At 44.4% G+C, this 20635-nt stretch overlaps 1 protein-coding gene across 3 annotated transcripts in view; it reads right to left on the bottom strand.

Annotated features, from left to right (window-relative positions):
• LOC142109135 (immunoglobulin superfamily member 11-like) overlaps positions 1-20635 on the bottom strand; it is a 41982-nt gene that overhangs the window by 4731 nt on the left and 16616 nt on the right. For 2 of the 3 annotated variants that reach the window (XM_075193193.1, XM_075193194.1), the window contains exons 2-3: positions 15566-15726; positions 2527-2731 (exon numbers count right to left, since the gene is read on the bottom strand). In XM_075193193.1, the coding sequence (XP_075049294.1) occupies positions 2527-2731; positions 15566-15726 (366 nt within the window). The remainder of the gene's footprint in view (positions 1-2526; positions 2732-15565; positions 15727-20635) is intronic. The other variant, XM_075193195.1, reaches the window with a different exon arrangement.

The following is a 20635-nucleotide window of genomic DNA, read 5'->3' as shown; positions in this document are numbered from 1 at the left end:
GTGTGAGGGAACACAATTGAGAAATATGGGAAATTTCAGTCTTGATAGACCCCCTCATGAAAATGCACAATGTAATGTTTAAAGCAGAAGATTTTAAAACCCTTCTTACAGGCCCTTCACCCCCTACCTTAGGAATTACATTTTCAATTAGGTCAGATTGATTACCAAAATGACACAAAGTGAGTTATAGATGTCCTGATATCTGGAATGTTCACAGGGCCTGAGTTCTCACCTCTGCTCACTTGAGTGGCTGGATGGTTTACAACTTTGGGGCTTCAAACTCCTCCGAGATGTTTATCTATCCCGGGCCTGGCTAGTTTCTAAAGAGTATTGACACTTGCATAGGTTCAGACTCATGTCATTTAGCAAAGCACACGTTGAGATTACATTACAGGTTACATACAATATACATTGTCATACCTGACTATTAAGGGAAAATAACAATAGTACATAATCATCACAATCATCGTCATCACTATTTATATAGCACCACCAATTCTGCAGCTAATTACCCTACCAGTATGTTTTTGGAGTGTTTGTTGAAATCAGAGCACAATCACGCAAACACTGGAAGAACATACAAACTGCACACAGATAAGGTCCTGGTTGGGAATCGAACTCGTGCAACACGAAGACATTTTTACAGAAGTAAAATTAAACTAACACCAACGTTTTCAAATAAAGTGGTTACATAATTAAAGTTGCTACTAAAATGTTTATACTTGGATACAACAGTTGTGGGTCATATCCAACAGCAAAAATCCTAAACAATGCTGCCTTGTTGATATCAAGTGAAAGATAAAGTAAATTATATAGTAAACGTTCCCAGAGTGTAAAATAAGAAATTAAACTTATCTGAAGGTGCAAAACCCATTTAATGTTATTATAGAATATGATGTCAATATAAAAATTGTGTTATGTTTTCTAGACTTTTTTTTCTCTAAGTATGGTATAATCCTTACTGCGAACATCTTTACCTATGTTGTTACTCCAAGTCCTTTTTATACAGTCACCCCATTGTACTGCTCCTTCATACACAGCCACCATTACAGTCAATGCCTCAGTAATAACTCTCCCACACAAGTTCCTATGACACTTCTCAGCCAGAATCTCACTAAGATCATCATCATAATCATCACCAAGTTGCCATAAAACTCCACAGCAAAAGAGTTACAGAAATCTAATCTGTTTTAAAACGGAACAAATACACCAGGTTAACAAAGAAGCTGGGACAATTGTAAACTATAATTTATAGCCTAATATCTCCTACTATATGGATCTGCAGACTCTCCCTATCAGTGTATCCATAATGATGAGACTTATATTCCTCAAACAGTAGTCCTATCCTAAGAACCTACAAGGTTCTACCCAACATACGTCCATCCTACACTTCCCTCATCTCCAAGTATTCTCCAAACTGCCGGCTCCGATCCTACAGTGATTATCTTTCCTGCCCTTCTATGTCCGCTCATGATGATAAAACACCCATGGCGCGCCTTTACTATGGGATAGTGTACCTGAAAAATATCGGCCCATATCTCAACCTCTAACAACCTCCAAACTTTCAAGAGCCCCCCAGAACTCACTTCTTTAATGGAACTTCTAATGAAACTTGTTTCTTCACAGTCCTTAGGTAATCATTACTTGTCTATATTAGGTATCCTTTCCATCTGGTCTATTTTGTTTGTTAATTATTATTATTATCGTAGATTTGTAAGACGCCACAGTGCTCTGCAGCGCCGAACAGTAGGGAAAACAGGACATACATAAAACAGGGACATACAAGGCAGACAAAATAAATACAGACATTAGAACAAAGGGTAAGGAGGACCCTGCTCATTAGAGAGCTTATATTCAAAGTGGAAGAGGGCACAGCTGAAACGAGGAGTAAATATGTTTCAGAGTGGAGATTGGGATAGTTGTGAGGGTGCATTAGTGTGAATATTGTTATCGGGGATAAGGTCACCTCTAAAAAAGAGATGGGTTTTCAAAGAGCATCTTAAGATATGAAGGCTGTGGGAAAGTCTGACTGAGCGTGGTAAGGAATCCCATAAGTGGGGAGTAGCACGGGAGAAGTCTTGTAGTGAGAGGTGGTTATCAGAGACGAGACAAGGCGAAGGTCAGAGGTAGATCTAACAGGGTTAAAGTTAAGTTAGGTTTCTTAAGCTGTTATAGTTCTCTTATAATTCGAGGTTGAATGTATATATAAATTGTACCATGCCACATACAGATTATACTGTTATTTACCGGGCCCCTCAGGCTGGAATAACAAGACAAGATGGAATTGAAGCTCTAGAAAACATTAGAAATCCAGTTATTAAGGTAATTTACCCCTTCTCTAGTCAATTGGGGACAGGCCACCGGAATTTAAGGACAACAGCACCTCCGTAAGGCTTTGTCAGCTCCAGACCCTTCAAAAAGGAAAGGCTGACACAGCAGCATAGGACAAAGAGGACCAAGCTGGTGGCATTGACCTGTCCAATGATAGGTTGTGTTAGAAGCACAGGAGATAAATACATTACTTACCAAGTACAGTAAGTCCAACTAGACCGATATTGGGCGTTGCTCCATCAGGAGGGTTGATCACCGTGCACTGGTATGTGCCGGTGTCGGATATCCGGGTATGGTTAATGAAGATACTGGCATCCTGGATTGGCTGGAAGGCAAATCTTACACGCCCCAAATATTCACTCAAACTTTCCACAATCTGACCTTGTTCATACGAGATGACCTGTCCACAGAGGATAATAATATAATATAACATAATATAATAATATGCCAGTTAGCACAAGGGCTCAAAATCAAACGTGATTAGTACTTTACTACCTTGCAGACCCGTGGAAGGATCTTCTACACTACAAAGAGTAAATAACAGAGCAGAGAGATAAATAAATCTAACGGATTCAAGAACAGGCTGAAGATGATCCCAGTGAATGAAGAGTATAATAATAATGGCCTTCTAAACATATGCCACACAATGACTTACATTAAACTACTTACAGAGCTCTGGGGAGTAGCGGATACTACATAAATAAATGTTAATAATAATAATGAATACTAGAAAAATAAGAGCCCCTGGGGGCATTTCAGCCCCAGTACATTATTGCTCTTCTCTCCCAGATGATAAAAAGGTATTTGGTGAATTCTATAACACAAGAGTATGGTTATAACTCATCTTTCCAATCAACCTTCTTTCTGCTACAAGTCTACAACATAATTTGACATTTTTTTTTCCTGCTTCTTCTCATTCAGTTCAGTAAAAAGTGGCCATAGTTTAGTAAAAACCACAATAATCTATCACTTTTACGGCATATAAGTAATATTGTTATTTCGACAAATTTTCCCATAATCATAACCCTAACTCTACTGTCATACCTCTTCATGGTCCTAACTCTAACCCTAACTCTACTGTCATACCTCTTCATGCTCCTAACTCTAACTCTACTGTCATACCTCTTCATGCTCCTAACTCTAACTCTACTGTCACACCTCTTCATGGTCCTAACTCTAACTCTACTGTCACACCTCTTCATGGTCCTAACTCTAACCCTACCTCTACTGCCATACCTCTTCATGGTCCTAACTCTAACCCTAACCCTACTGTCTTACCTCTTCATGGTCCTAACTCTACTGTCATACCTCGTCATAGTCCTAACTCTAACCCTACCTCTACTGCCATACCTCTTCATGGTCCTAACTCTAACCCTAACCCTACTGTCATACCTCTTCATGGTCCTAACTCTACTGTCATACCTCTTCATGGTTCTAACTCTAACCCTACCTCTACTGCCATACCTCTTCATGGTCCTAACTCTAACCCTACCTCTACTGCCATACCTCTTCATGGTCCTAACTCTAACCCTAACCCTACTGTCATACCTCTTCATGGTCCTAACTCTACTGTCATACCTCTTCATGGTTCTAACTCTAACCCTAACCCTACTGTCATACCTCTTCATGGTCCTAACTCTACTGTCATACCTCTTCATGGTCCTAACTCTACCTCTACTGCCATACCTCTTCATGGTCCTAACTCTAACCCTAACCCTACTGTCATACCTCTTCATGGTCCTAACTCTACTGTCATACCTCTTCATGGTCCTAACTCTAACCCTAACCCTACTGTCATACCTCTTCATGGTCCTAACTCTAATGTCATACCTCTTCATGGTCCTAACTCTAACCCTAACCCTACTGTCATACCTCTTCATGGTCCTAACTCTAACCCTAACCCTACTGTCATACCTCTTCATGGTCCTAACTCTACTGTCATACCTCTTCATGGTCCTAACTCTAACCCTAACCCTACTGTCATACCTCTTCATGGTCCTAACTCTAACCCTAACCCTACTGTCATACCTCTTCATGGTCCTAACTCTAACCCTAACCCTACTGTCATACCTTTTCATGGTCCTAACTCTAACCCTAACCCTACTGTCATACCCCTTCATGGTTCTAACTCTAACCATAACCCTACTGTCATACCTCTTCATGGTCCTAACTCTAACCCTACTGTCATACCTCTTTATGGTCCTAACTCTAACCCTAACCCTACTGTCATACCTCTTCATGGTCCTATCTCTAACCCTAACCCTACTGTCATACCTCTTCATGGTCCTAACTCTAACCCTAACCCTACTGTCATACCTCTTCATGGTCCTAACTCTACTGTCATACCTCTACATGGTCCTAACTCTACTGTCATACCTCTTCATGGTCCTAACTCTAACCCTAACCCTACTGTCATACCTCTTCATGGTCCTAACTCTACTGTCATACCTCTTCATGGTCCTAACTCTAATCATAACCCTACCGTCATACCTCTTCATGGTCCTAACTCTACTGTCATACCTCTTCATGGTCCTAACTCTAACTCTAACCCTACTGTCATACCTCTTCATGGTCCTAACTCTAACCCTAAACCTACTGTCATACCTCTTCATGGTCCTAACTCTAACCCTAACCCTACTGTCATACCTCTTCATGGTCCTAACTCTAACCCTACTGTCATACCTCTTTATGGTCCTAACTCTAACCCTAACTCTACTGTCATACCTCTTAATGGTCCTAACTCTAACCCTAACCCTACTGTCATACCTCTTCATGGTCCTAACTCTAACCCTAACCCTACTGTCATACCTCTTCATGGTCCTAACTCTAACCCTAACCCTACTGTCATACCTATTCATGGTCCTAACTCTAACCCTAACTGTACTGTAATACCTCTTCATGGTCCTAACTCTAACCCTAACCCTACTGTCATACCTCTTCATGGTCCTAACTCTAACCCTACCTCTACTGCCATACCTCTTCATGGTCCTAACTCTAACCCTACCTCTACTGCCATACCTCTTCATGGTCCTAACTCTAACCCTAACCCTACTGTCATACCTCTCCATGCTCCTAACTCTACTGTCATACCTCTTCATGGTCCTAACCCTACTGTCATACCTCTTCATGGTCCTAACTCTAACCCTAACCCTACTGTCATACCTCTTCATGGTCCTAACTCTAACCCTAACCCTACTGTCATACCTATTCAAGGTCCTAACTCTAACCCTAACCCTACTGTCATACCTCTTCATGGTCCTAACTCTACTGTCATACCTCTTCATGGTCCTAAATCTACTGTCATACCTCTTCATGGTCCTAACTCTAACTGTAACCCTACTGTCATACCTCTTCATGGTCCTAACTCTACTGTCATACCTCTTCATGGTCCTAACTCTAACCCTAACCCTACTGTCATACCTCTTCATGGTCCTAACTCTACTGTCATACCTCTTCATGGTCCTAACTCTAACCCTAACTATACTACCATACCTCTTCATGCTCCTAACTCTAAGCCTAACTCTACTGTCATACCTATTCATGGTCCTAACTCTAACCCTAACTCTACTGTCATACCTCTTCATGCTCCTAACTCTAACCCTAACCCTACTGTCATACCTCTTCATGGTCCTAACTCTAACCCTAACCCTACTGTCATACCTCTTCATGGTCCTAACTCTAACCCTACTGTCATACCTCTTTATGGTCCTAACTCTAACCCTAACCCTACTGTCATACCTCTTCATGGTCCTAACTCTAACCCTAACTCTACTGTCATACCTCTTAATGGTCCTAACTCTAACCCTAACCCTACTGTCATACCTCTTCATGGTCCTAACTCTAACCCTAACCCTACTGTCATACCTCTTCATGGTCCTAACTCTAACCCTAACCCTACTGTCATACCTCTTCATGGTCCTAACTCTAACCCTAACCCTACTGTCATACCTCTTCATGGTCCTAACTCTAACCCTAACCCTACTGTCATACCTCTTCATGGTCCTAACTCTAACCCTACCTCTACTGCCATACCTCTTCATGGTCCTAACTCTAACCCTACCTCTACTGCCATACCTCTTCATGGTCCTAACTCTAACCCTAACCCTACTGTCATACCTCTCCATGCTCCTAACTCTACTGTCATACCTCTTCATGGTCCTAACCCTACTGTCATACCTCTTCATGGTCCTAACTCTAACCCTAACCCTACTGTCATACCTTTTCATGGTCCTAACTCTAACCCTAACCCTACTGTCATACCTCTTCATGGTCCTAACTCTAACCCTAACCCTACTGTCATACCTATTCATGGTCCTAACTCTACTGTCATACCTCTTCATGGTCCTAACTCTAACCCTAACCCTACTGTCATACCTCTTCATGGTCCTAACTCTACTGTCATACCTCTTCATGGTCCTAACTCTAACCCTAACCCTACTGTCATACCTCTTCATGGTCCTAACTCTACTGTCAAACCTCTTCATGGTCCTAACTCTAACCCTAACCCTACTGTCATACCTCTTCATGGTCCTAACTCTAACCCTAACCCTACTGTCATACCTCTTCATGGTCCTAACTCTAACCCTAACCCTACTGTCATACCTCTTCATGGTCCTAACTGTAACCCTAACCCTACTGTCATACCTCTTCATGGTCCTAACTCTGACCCTAACCCTACTGTCATACCTCTTCATGGTCCTAACTCTAACCCTAACCCTACTGTCATACCTCTTCATGGTCCTAACTCTAACCCTAACTCTACTGTCATACCTCTTAATGGTTCTAACTCTAACCCTAACCCTACTGTCATACCTCTTCATGGTCCTAACTCTAACCCTAACCCTACTGTCATACCTCTTCATGGTCCTAACTCTAACCCTAACCCTACTGTCATACCTCTTCATGGTCCTACCTCTAACCCTAACCCTCCTGTCATACCTCTTCATGGTCCTAACTCTAACCCTAACCCTACTGTAATACCTCTTCATGGTCCTAACTCTAACCCTAACCCTACTGTCATACCTCTTCATGGTCCTAACTCTAACCCTAACCCTACTGTCATACCTCTTCATGGTCCTAACTCTAACCCTAACCCTACTATCATACCTATTCATGGTCCTAACTATAACCCTAACTCTACTGTCATACCTCTTCATGGTCCTAACTATAACCCTAACTCTACTGTCATACCTCTTCATGGTCCTAACTCTACTGTCATACCTCTTCATGGTCCTAACTCTAACCCTAACTATACTACCATACCTCTTCATGCTCCTAACTCTAAGCCTGACTCTACTGTCATACCTCTTTATGCTCCTAACACTAACCCTACCTCTACTATCATACCTCTTCATGCTCATAACTCTAACCTTACCTCTACTGTCATACCTCTTCATGCTCATAATCCTAACTCTACTGCCATACCTCTTCATGCTCCTAACTCTAACCCTATCTATACTGCCATACCTCTTTCTGGTCCTAACACTAACCCTACCTATACTGCCATACCTCTTCATGCTCCTAACTCTAACCCTAACTCTACTGCCATACCTCTTCATGCTCCTAACTCTAACCCTAACTTTACTGTCATACCTCTTCATGCTCCTAACTCTAACCCTAACTCTACTACCATACCTCTTCATGCTCCTAACTCTAACCATAACTCTACTGCCATACCTCTTTATGCTCCTAACTCTACTGTCATACCTCTTCATGGTCCCAACTCTAACCCTAACTCTACTGTCATACCTCTTTATGGTCCTAACTCTAACCCTAACCCTACTATCATACCTATTCATGGTCCTAACTATAACCCTAACTCTACTGTCATACCTCTTCATGGTCCTAACTATAACCCTAACTCTACTGTCATACCTCTTCATGGTCCTAACTCTAACCCTAACTCTACTGTCATACCTCTTCATGGTCCTAACTCTACTGTCATACCTCTTCATGCTCATAACTCTAACCTTACCTCTACTGTCATACCTCTTCATGCTCATAATCCTAACTCTACTGCCATACCTCTTCATGCTCCTAACTCTAACCCTATCTATACTGCCATACCTCTTTCTGGTCCTAACACTAACCCTACCTATACTGCCATACCTCTTCATGCTCCTAACTCTAACCCTAACTCTACTGCCATACCTCTTCATGCTCCTAACTCTAACCCTAACTTTACTGTCATACCTCTTCATGCTCCTAACTCTAACCCTAACTCTACTACCATACCTCTTCATGCTCCTAACTCTAACCATAACTCTACTGCCATACCTCTTTATGCTCCTAACTCTACTGCCATACCTCTTCATGCTCCTAACTCTAACCCTACCTCTACTGTCATACCTCTTCATGCTCCTAACTCTAACCCTATCTCTACTGCCATACCTCTTTATGGTCCTAACACTAACCCTACCTCTACTGCCATACCTCTTCATGCTCCTAACTCTACTGTCATACCTCTTCATGCTCCTAACTCTAACCCTATCTCTACTGCCATACCTCTTTATGGTCCTAACACTAACCCTACCTCTACTGCCATACCTCTTCATGCTCCTAACTCTACTGTCATACCTCTTCATGGTCCTAACTCTAACCCTAACTATACTACCATACCTCTTCATGCTCCTAACTCTAACCTTACCTCTACTGTCATACCTCTTCATGGTCCTAACTCTAACCCTAACTCTACTACCATACCTCTTTATGCTCATAACTCTAACCCTAACTCTACTGTCATACCTCTTCATGCTCCTAACTCTAACCCTATCTCTACTGTCACACCTCTTCATGCTCCTAACTCTAAGCCTAACTCTACTGCCATACCTCTTCATGCTCCTAACTCTAACCCTAACTCTACTGCCATACCTCTTCATGCTCCTAACTCTAACCCTATCTCTACTGTCACACCTCTTCATGCTCCTAACTCTAAGCCTAACTCTACTTCCATACCTCTTCATGCTCCTAACTCTAACCATAACTCTACTGTCATACCTCTTCATGGTCCTAACTCTAACCCTAACTCTACTACCATACCTCTTCATGCTCCTAACTGTCACGGGCACTAGGAGTCTTTACCCAGGTATCACCAGATGATAGACTTACCAGAGCAGTATAGTTGGTAATATGGTACTCTGGTAGCGGGGTGATCACGGAACAGGAGACAGCAGGTGATAAGAGAATGCTCGAGGAAAGTCTATGACTAGCAGCACTGGTAAAGGTAGATAACTGTACACGAAGAACTGGATGGACAAGGAAATGTGAGGGTAGTCAGTGGTCTGCGTATAGCAAGTTGTACCGCTGTCTGGGTGAAGGAATGGAATCCAGGTGAAGGTATCCGGGGAGTCAGTGGTCTGCGTAAGCAAGTTGTACCACTGCTATATGAAAGGATACTAGAAACTGGTGACTCAGAAAACAGGGAACAGTGGTCTGCCTCTAGCAAGTTGTACCATTGAAATATATAAGTGAGGAGGAGCACGGGGAGATAAATGCAATGCAGAGTATACACGGGCACACTGAACTTGATCCCACGATGATATGCACACAATAATAATAACTGAGCAGCACTGCACAAATATACAAAGTCACGAGAACTATCCAGGCTAAACGGTAACACAGTCAAATGATAGCAATAGTCCCAGTGGATAGGAAACTCCGGAGGAGAACAACTCAGTCCAGCTAGATATGCAATACACCAGCACAGTCAATGAGAAGTATGCATACCGTGGTTCAGGAGAGCAGGCTGTCAGAGAGAGGTGCAGGGATACCTGAACGGCTGGAGGCCGGCAGGATGCAAAGTCCCAGGAGGGTGGAAGCGGTAACCAAGTAGGTGCAGCGCACGGTAGGTAGACCAGCAAGGATGTAAACAATACTCAGGAAGCAGTAGTATATAGAACTGGACACCTGGAGAACACGGGAGAGTTGAGGCGGTCTAGCTGAGATGAAAGCAGCGGAGCGTTGATCCGATGCAGACAGGCGAGTTGACACAAGCAGGAACACTGTAGAAGCACGGAGACAGCGGATCGGCTGGCTGCAGACACGATGAGTACTGGAGGGTTGCGATGAGCAGGACACTGCAGATACACGGAGGCAGCGGATAGGAATCAGCTGGTGCAGTCATGATGAAACACGAAAGAGTTGAAGTGGTTTGGAGACTGTAGAAGCACGGAGGCAGCGGATAGGAATCAGCTGGTGCAGTCACGATGAAACACGAAAGAGTTGAAGTGGTTTGGAGACTGTAGAAGCACGGAGGCAGCGGATAGGAATCAGCTGGTGCAGTCACGATGAAACACGGGAGAGTTGAAGTGATTTGGAAGCCACAAACGAACAACAGGAATCAGCAGGAGCTGAATACACGAGGAAACACAGGAACACCTTCAGAGGCTCATGGGGAATGAGACTCCAAGATCAGGCAACGAGGTATTGACCACAGGTGCTTTAAATAGGGAGTGTTGCCTGATCAGCCAATTAACTAAAAGGAACATGTACTGAAGGGTTGAAAGGGCTGCACATGCGCAGACCCTCAGGATGGTGGACGGCCACGGTTCCTAAACACACGAGAAGTAGCACTCACAGTCCGGTGAGTGACAGTACCCCCCCTTTTAAAGGTGGGCACAGAACACCTGGAACCGGGTTTGTCCGGAAACTTGAAATAAAACTTCTTAAGAAGAGCTGGAGCGTTGAGATCTTCAGTCTTTATCCATGAACGCTCCTCAGGACCAAAGCCCTTCCAATGAACGAGGAAACGGAGAACTCCTCGCAAAATTTTTGCATCCAATATATGAGTAATCTCAAAGTCTTCCTCTTGATGAATTTGAACTGGCCGCGGTGCTGAAGGAGGGACCGAGAAACGGTTGATGATGAGAGGTTTGAGCAAGGACACATGGAAGGCGTTGGAAATACGAAGATTCTTATGAAGTAGAAGTTTGAAACAAACTGGATTTATCACTTGAATGATCCTATATGGACCAATAAAACGAGGAGCGAATTTCATAGATGGGACCTTCAAACGAATATTTTTGGTAGATAACCAGACACGATCTCCAATTTTCAGTGGTGGAATAGCCCGTCTCTTTTTATCTGCAAAAGACTTATATCTGGCAGATGTCTTCTTTAAACAGGTTTTGACCTGAGACCAAATATTTTTGAAAGTTTGACAAACAGTCTCTACAGCAGGAACTTGGGTGGGAGGGAGGGCAGGAAATTCCGGAAAAGACGGATGGTGACCGTAAACCACAAGCACTTGACTTTTTGAAGATGACTCCTGAGGCCCATCTTCAACGTCCGAGGACGTCACGAACGCCCGATGAGGAGGAAGGCGTTCAGACTGAACCTTATCGCACAGATCCGTAGATGAAGGATCCTGTGGAGGGAGACCTGGTGGACCCGGTGAAATAGACGACTGCTGTATTTTGAATGGAACAACTTGAGAGAGACAACGATGATGACATTCAGCTCCCCAAAACGTAACTTGAGGAGTGCGCCAGTCAATCTGGGGAGAGTGACATTGAAGCCATGGAAGGCCTAAAACAATCGGACTTGTAGTAACAGGAAGAATTAAAAACGAAATTTCTTCTTGGTGTAGCACACCAATCTGAAGAGTTACTGGAGACATACTCTGGGTGATGAGACCCTTGATAAGAAGTGATCCATCAATAGCAGTCACAGTAATAGGTGTCTTCAGGGTAATCACTGGTAGGGACCATTGATTCACGAGGGATTTAGAAATAAAATTTCCCGCAGCTCCAGAATCAATAAGTGCTTGGGACTCAAAGGATTTGGTAGGGAAGGAAATTGAAACATCAAAAGCACAGACTTTTAATTTCGTAGAACAAGGAGAGGACTCCAGGAACCCTAACCTTATCTCCCCAGTATTGGTTAGAGCCCGGCATTTCCTGGGACAAGAATTGAGCATATGTGTGGAATCAGCACAATAGATGCAAAGTCTATTTTTTACTCTTCGGTCCCTCTCCTCTGAAGTTAATTTGGAGCGACCTATCTCCATGGGTATCACCGGAGATGGAGCTGGGCGAAATTGAGGTACCGAGCGAAGAGGCGCTTTGAAGGAAGTTACTTTTTCGGAATCATTCTCACGAAACCTCATGTCTACACGAAGGCAAAGGGAAATCAAATCATCCAAAGAGGAGTGTACTTCTTGTGAGGTCAGTGCGTTTTTAATTTTATCGGAAAGCCCCTGCCAGAAGGCGGCGATAAGTGCCTCAGCGTTCCACTGAAGTTCAGAGGCTAGTATCCGAAATTGAATGACGTACTGAGCTACAGTGCGAGATCCTTGGCGAAGACGGAGAATGCTGGATGCAGCGGAAATAACACGACCTGGTTCATCGAATACACTTCGGAACGTGGAAATAAATTTGGCACTATCCTGTAATAATGGGTCATTTCTTTCCCACAGAGGGGATGCCCATGCGAGAGCTTGTCCAGAAAACAAGGAAATGAGATAGGCCACTCTGGAACGATGAGTAGAGAAATTTTGAGGTTGGAGCTCAAAATGAACTGAGCATTGAGTAAGAAAACCCCTACATGTTTTGGGGTCTCCATCATATTTTGACGGAGTAGGCAGGTGTAGCGCGGAAGCAGCAGACACCTGGGATGGCACAGGGGAAGAAGATGACGACACGGGAGGATCAACAGTGGCTGCTACATTTTGCACAGAAGTTACTTGGGCGACTAAAGTCTGATAACATTGCAGCAACTGTTGTTGACGAACATCTTGTTGTTCCATACGGGTAACCAGATACCGCAGCATCTCTATAGCTGTTGGTTCCGATCCTGGGTTTGTCATGGCCTGATCTTACTGTCACGGGCACTAGGAGTCTTTACCCAGGTATCACCAGATGATAGACTTACCAGAGCAGTATAGGTGGTAATATGGTACTCTGGTAGCGGGGTGATCACGGAACAGGAGACAGCAGGTGATAAGAGAATGCTCAAGGAAAGTCTATGACTAGCAGCACTGGTAATAGGTAGATAACTGTACACGAGGAACTGGATGGACAAGGAAACGTGAGGGTAGTCAGTGGTCTGCGGATAGCAAGTTGTACCACTGCTATAGTGAGGAGGAATGTCCAGGAGTAACGAGGAGGTGATGAGAGTCAGCGGTCTGCGGTTAGCAAGTTGTACCGCTGTCTGGGTGAAGGAATGGAATCCAGGTGAAGGTATCCGGGGAGTCAGTGGTCTGCGTTAGCAAGTTGTACCACTGCTATGTGAAAGGATACTGGAAACAGGTGACTAGGGAAACAGGGAACAGTGGTCTGCCTCTAGCAAGTTGTACCATTGAAATATATAAGTGAGGAGGAGCACGGGGAGAGAAATGCAATGCAGAGTATACACGGGCACACTGAACTTGATCCCACGATGATATGCACACAATAATAATAACTGAGCACTGCACAAATATACAAAGTCACTAGAACTATCCAGGCTAAAAGGTAACACAGTCAAATGATAGCAATAGTCTCAGTGGATAGGAAACTCCGGAGGAGAACAACTCAGTCCAGCAAGATATGCAATACACCAGCACAGTCAATGAGAAGTATGCATACCGTGGTTCAGGAGAGCAGGCTGTCAGAGAGAGGTGCAGGGATACCTGAACGGCTGGAGGCCGGCAGGATGCGAAGTCCCAGGAGGGTGGAAGCGGTAACCAAGTAGGTGCAGCGCACGGTAGGTAGACCAGCAGGGATGTAAACAATACTCAGGAAGCAGTAGTATATAGAACTGGACACCTGGAGAACACGGGAGAGTTGAGGCGGTCTAGCTGAGATGAAAGCAGCGGAGCGTTGATCCGATGCAGACAGGCGAGTTGACACAAGCAGGAACACTGTAGAAGCACGGAGACAGCGGATCGGCTGGCTGCAGACACGATGAGTACTGGAGGGTTGCGATGAGCAGAACACTGCAGATACACGGAGGCAGCGGATAGGAACCAGCTGGTGCAGTCACGATGAAACACGGGAGAGTTGAAGTGGTCTGGAAACCACAGGAATCAGCAGGAGCTGAATACACGAGGAAACACAGGAACACCTTCAGAGGCTCATGGGGAATGAGACTCCAAGATCACGCAACGAGGTATTGACCACAGGTGCTTTAAATAGGGAGTGTTGCCTGATCAGCCAATTAACTAAAAGGAACATGTACTGAAGGGTTGAAAGGGCTGCACATGCGCAGACCCTCAGGATGGTGGACGGCCACGGTTCCTAAACACACGGGAAGTAGCACTCACAGTCCGGTGAGTGACACTAACACTAACCCTAACTCTACTGTCATACCTCTTCATGGTCCTAACTCTAACCCTAACCCTACTGCCATACCTCTTCATGGTCCTAACTCTACTGTCATACCTCTTCATGGTCCTAACTCTAACCCTAACCCTACTGTCATACCTCTTCATGGTCCTAACTGTAACCCTAACCCTACTGTCATACCTCTTCATGCTCCTAACTCTAACCCTAACTCTACTGTCACACCTCTTCATGGTCCTAACTCTAACCCTAACCCTACTGTCATACCTCTTCATGGTCCTAACTCTAACCCTAACCCTACTGTCATACCTCTTCATGGTCCTAACTCTAACCCTAACCCTACTGTCATACCTCTTCATGCTCCTAACTCTAACCCTAACCCTACTGCCATACCTCTTCATGCTCCTAACTCTAACCCTAACTCTACTGCCATACCTCTTCATGGTCCTAACTCTAACCCTAACCCTACTGCCATACCTCTTCATGGTCCTAACTCTAACCCTAACCCTACTGCCATACCTCTTCATGGTCCTAACTCTAACCCTAACCCTACTGCCATACCTCTTCATGCTCCTAATCTAACTCTGATGTTGCTGATGACTGAAATATTGTTTTTAGACACAATGCCTTGTACACAAGTTCTCTGAAACACAGCACTAGATAAGACTTAGGCAAAACCTTGTACTTTGAACAGAAACTTACAGGTGCGGATCTCTGCTCTTGTACTATGCAGTCATTGTGTGTAACTGACCATTAACACTCTGAACTCAGAAGTGCGTGTGTACAGATCCATTTGCTTCCATTATTCTTTAGCTGTCAGTCTGTAAGAACACACACCTGCTCCATGACCCCTCAGAGATCGGGTGCTGAGGCCAGCGCCTCACTTGCTTTAACCAGTTTACTTCACCTTATAACCTTAATGCAACATCCACAATTGTGAACCTCACAGGATGCCACAATACGGCGACACTCACCTGTAACGGGTGTTTTGGTTCCGCTAGTGGAGAAACTGTCCAGATGATGTTCAGTCTGTTGAGAGCAGCCGTTGTCTGGAATGAGCAGGGGAGTAAAACACTTCCACCTCTAGTGACCTGAACGCTGGGGGTACTAACAGTCACCTTTACTGCACCGACTGCTGAAAGACATGGGGAGAGGGTGACACAGATCACATACAGACCAGTACCCTGTATAACAGGTCACATACAGACCAGTACCCTGTATAACAGGTCACATACAGACCAGTACCCTGTATAACAGGTCACATACAGACCAGTACCCTGTATAACAGGTCACATACAGACCAGTACCCTGTATAACAGGTCACATACAGACCAGTACCCTGTATAACAGGTCACATACAGACCAGTACCCTGTATAACAGATCACATACAGACCAGTACCCTGTATAACAGGTCACATACAGACCAGTACCCTGTATAACAGGTCACATACAGACCAGTACCCTGTATAACAGGTCACATACAGACCAGTACCCTGTATAACAGGTCACATACAGACCAGTACCCTGTATAACAGGTCACATACAGACCAGTACCCCTGTATAACAGGTCACATACAGACCAGTACCCTGTATAACAGGTCACATACAGACCAGTACCCTGTATAACAGGTCACATACAGACCAGTACCCCTGTATAACAGGTCACATACAGACCAGTACCCTGTATAACAGGTCACATACAGACCAGTACCCTGTATAACAGGTCACATACAGACCAGTACCCTGTATAACAGGTCACATACAGACCAGTACCCCTGTATAACAGGTCACATACAGACCAGTACCCTGTATAACAGGTCACATACAGACCAGTACCCCTGTATAACAGGTCACATATAGACCAGTACCCCTGTATAACAGGTCACATACAGACCAGTACCCTGTATAACAGGTCACATACAGACCAGTACCCTGTATAACAGGTCACATACAGACCTGTACCCTGTATAACAGGTCACATACAGACCAGTACCCTGTATAACAGGTCACATACAGACCTGTACCCTGTATAACAGGTCACATACAGACCAGTACCCTGTATAACAGGTCACATACAGACCAGTACCCTGTATAACAGGTCACATACAGACCAGTACCCTGTATAACAGGTCACATACAGACCAGTACCCTGTATAACAGGTCACATACAGACCAGTACCCTGTATAACAGGTCACATACAGACCAGTACCCTGTATAACAGGTCACATACAGACCAGTACCCTGTATAACAGGTCACATACAGACCAGTACCCTGTATAACAGGTCACATACAGACCAGTACCCTGTATAACAGGTCACATACAGACCAGTACCCTGTATAACAGGTCACATACAGACCAGTACCCTGTATAACAGGTCACATACAGACCAGTACCCTGTATAACAGGTCACATACAGACCAGTACCCTGTATAACAGGTCACATACAGACCAGTACCCTGTATAACAGGTCACATACAGACCAGTACCCTGTATAACAGGTCACATACAGACCAGTACCCTGTATAACAGGTCACATACAGACCAATACCCTGTATAACAGGTCACATACAGACCAGTACCCTGTATAACAGGTCACATACAGACCAGTACCCCTGTATAACAGGTCACATATAGACCAGTACCCTGTATAACAGGTCACATACAGACCAGTACCCTGTATAACAGGTCACATACAGACCAGTACCCTGTATAACAGGTCACATACAGACCAGTACCCTGTATAACAGGTCACATACAGACCAGTACCCTGTATAACAGGTCACATACAGACCAGTACCCTGTATAACAGGTCACATACAGACCAATACCCTGTATAACAGGTCACATACAGACCAGTACCCTGTATAACAGGTCACATACAGACCAGTACCCTGTATAACAGGTCACATACAGACCAGTACCCTGTATAACAGGTCACATACAGACCAGTACCCTGTATAACAGGTCACATACAGACCAGTACCCTGTATAACAGGTCACATACAGACCAGTACCCTGTATAACAGGTCACATACAGACCAGTACCCTGTATAACAGGTCACATACAGACCAGTACCCTTGTATAACAGGTCACATACAGACCAGTACCCTGTATAACAGGTCACATACAGACCAATACCCTGTATAACAGGTCACATACAGACCAGTACCCTGTATAACAGGTCACATACAGACCAGTACCCCTGTATAACAGGTCACATACAGACCAGTACCCTGTATAACAGGTCACATACAGACCAATACCCTGTATAACAGGTCACATACAGACCAGTAACCCTGTATAACAGGTCACATACAGACCAGTACCCTGTATAACAGGTCACATACAGACCAGTACCCTGTATAACAGGTCACATACAGACCAGTACCCTGTATAACAGGTCACATACAGACCAGTACCCTGTATAACAGGTCACATACAGACCAGTACCCTGTATAACAGGTCACATACAGACCAGTACCCTGTATAACAGGTCACATACAGACCAGTACCCTGTATAACAGGTCACATACAGACCAGTAACCCTGTATAACAGGTCACATACAGACCAGTACCCTGTATAACAGGTCACATACAGACCAGTACCCTGTATAACAGGTCACATACAGACCAGTACCCTGTATAACAGGTCACATACAGACCAGTACCCTGTATAACAGGTCACATACAGACCAGTACCCTGTATAACAGGTCACATACAGACCAGTACCCTGTATAACAGGTCACATACAGACCAGTACCCTGTATAACAGGTCACATACAGACCAGTAACCCTGTATAACAGGTCACATACAGACCAGTACCCTGTATAACAGGTCACATACAGACCAGTAACCCTGTATAACAGGTCACATACAGACCAGTACCCTGTATAACAGGTCACATACAGACCAGTACCCTGTATAACAGGTCACATACAGACCAGTACCCTGTATAACAGGTCACATACAGACCAGTACCCTGTATAACAGGTCACATACAGACCAGTACCCCTGTATAACAGGTCACATACAGACCAGTACCCTGTATAACAGGTCACATACAGACCAGTACCCTGTATAACAGGTCACATACAGACCAGTACCCTGTATAACAGGTCACATACAGACCAGATACCCTGTATAACAGGTCACATACAGACCAGTACCCTGTATAACAGGTCACATACAGACCAGTACCCTGTATAACAGGTCACATACAGACCAGTACCCTGTATAACAGGTCACATACAGACCAGTACCCTGTATAACAGGTCACATACAGACCAGTACCCTGTATAACAGGTCACATACAGACCAGTACCCTGTATAACAGGTCACATACAGACCAGTACCCTGTATAACAGGTCACATACAGACCAGTACCCTGTATAACAGGTCACATACAGACCAGTACCCTGTATAACAGGTCACATACAGACCAGTACCCTGTATAACAGGTCACATACAGACCAGTACCCTGTATAACAGGTCACATACAGACCAGTACCCTGTATAACAGGTCACATACAGACCAGTACCCTGTATAACAGGTCACATACAGACCAGTACCCTGTATAACAGGTCACATACAGACCAGTACCCTGTATAACAGGTCACATACAGACCAGTACCCTGTATAACAGGTCACATACAGACCAGTACCCTGTATAACAGGTCACATACAGACCAGTACCCTGTATAACAGGTCACATACAGACCAGTACCCTGTATAACAGGTCACATACAGACCAGTACCCTGTATAACAGGTCACATACAGACCAGTACCCTGTATAACAGGTCACATACAGACCAGTACCCTGTATAACAGGTCACATACAGACCAGTACCCTGTATAACAGGTCACATACAGACCAGTACCCCTGTATAACAGGTCACATACAGACCAGTACCCTGTATAACAGGTCACATACAGACCAGTACCCTGTATAACAGGTCACATACAGACCAGTACCCTGTATAACAGTGTCACATACAGACCAGTACCCTGTATAACAGGTCACATACAGACCAGTACCCTGTATAACAGGTCACATACAGACCAGTACCCTGTATAACAGGTCACATACAGACCAGTACCCTGTATAACAGGTCACATACAGACCAGTACCCCTGTATAACAGGTCACATACAGACCAGTACCCTGTATAACAGGTCACATACAGACCAGTACCCTGTATAACAGGTCACATACAGACCAGTACCCTGTATAACAGGTCACATACAGACCAGTACCCTGTATAACAGGTCACATACAGACCAGTACCCTGTATAACAGGTCACATACAGACCAGTACCCTGTATAACAGGTCACATACAGACCAGTACCCTGTATAACAGGTCACATACAGACCAGTACCCTGTATAACAGGTCACATACAGACCAGTACCCCTGTATAACAGGTCACATACAGACCAGTACCCTGTATAACAGGTCACATACAGACCAGTACCCTGTATAACAGGTCACATACAGACCAGTACCCTGTATAACAGGTCACATACAGACCAAGTACCCTGTATAACAGGTCACATACAGACCAGTACCCTGTATAACAGGTCACATACAGACCAGTACCCTGTATAACAGGTCACATACAGACCAGTACCCTGTATAACAGGTCACATACAGACCAGTACCCTGTATAACAGGTCACATACAGACCAGTACCCTGTATAACAGGTCACATACAGACCAGTACCCTGTATAACAGGTCACATACAGACCAGTACCCTGTATAACAGGTCACATACAGACCAGTACCCTGTATAACAGGTCACATACAGACCAGTACCCTGTATAACAGGTCACATACAGACCAGTACCCTGTATAACAGGTCACATACAGACCAGTACCCTGTATAACAGTCACATACAGACCAGTACCCTGTATAACAGTCACATACAGACCAGTACCCTGTATAACAGGTCACATACAGACCAGTACCCTGTATAACAGGTCACATACAGACCAGTACCCTGTATAACAGGTCACATACAGACCAGTACCCTGTATA

Source organism: Mixophyes fleayi, chromosome 12 (assembly GCF_038048845.1).
Source record: "Mixophyes fleayi isolate aMixFle1 chromosome 12, aMixFle1.hap1, whole genome shotgun sequence".
In the NCBI taxonomy this organism is placed as follows: Eukaryota; Metazoa; Chordata; class Amphibia; order Anura; family Limnodynastidae; genus Mixophyes; species Mixophyes fleayi.
The sequence above is the reverse complement of the archived record's forward strand: the minus strand, read 5'-3'. Positions and strand labels throughout refer to the sequence as shown.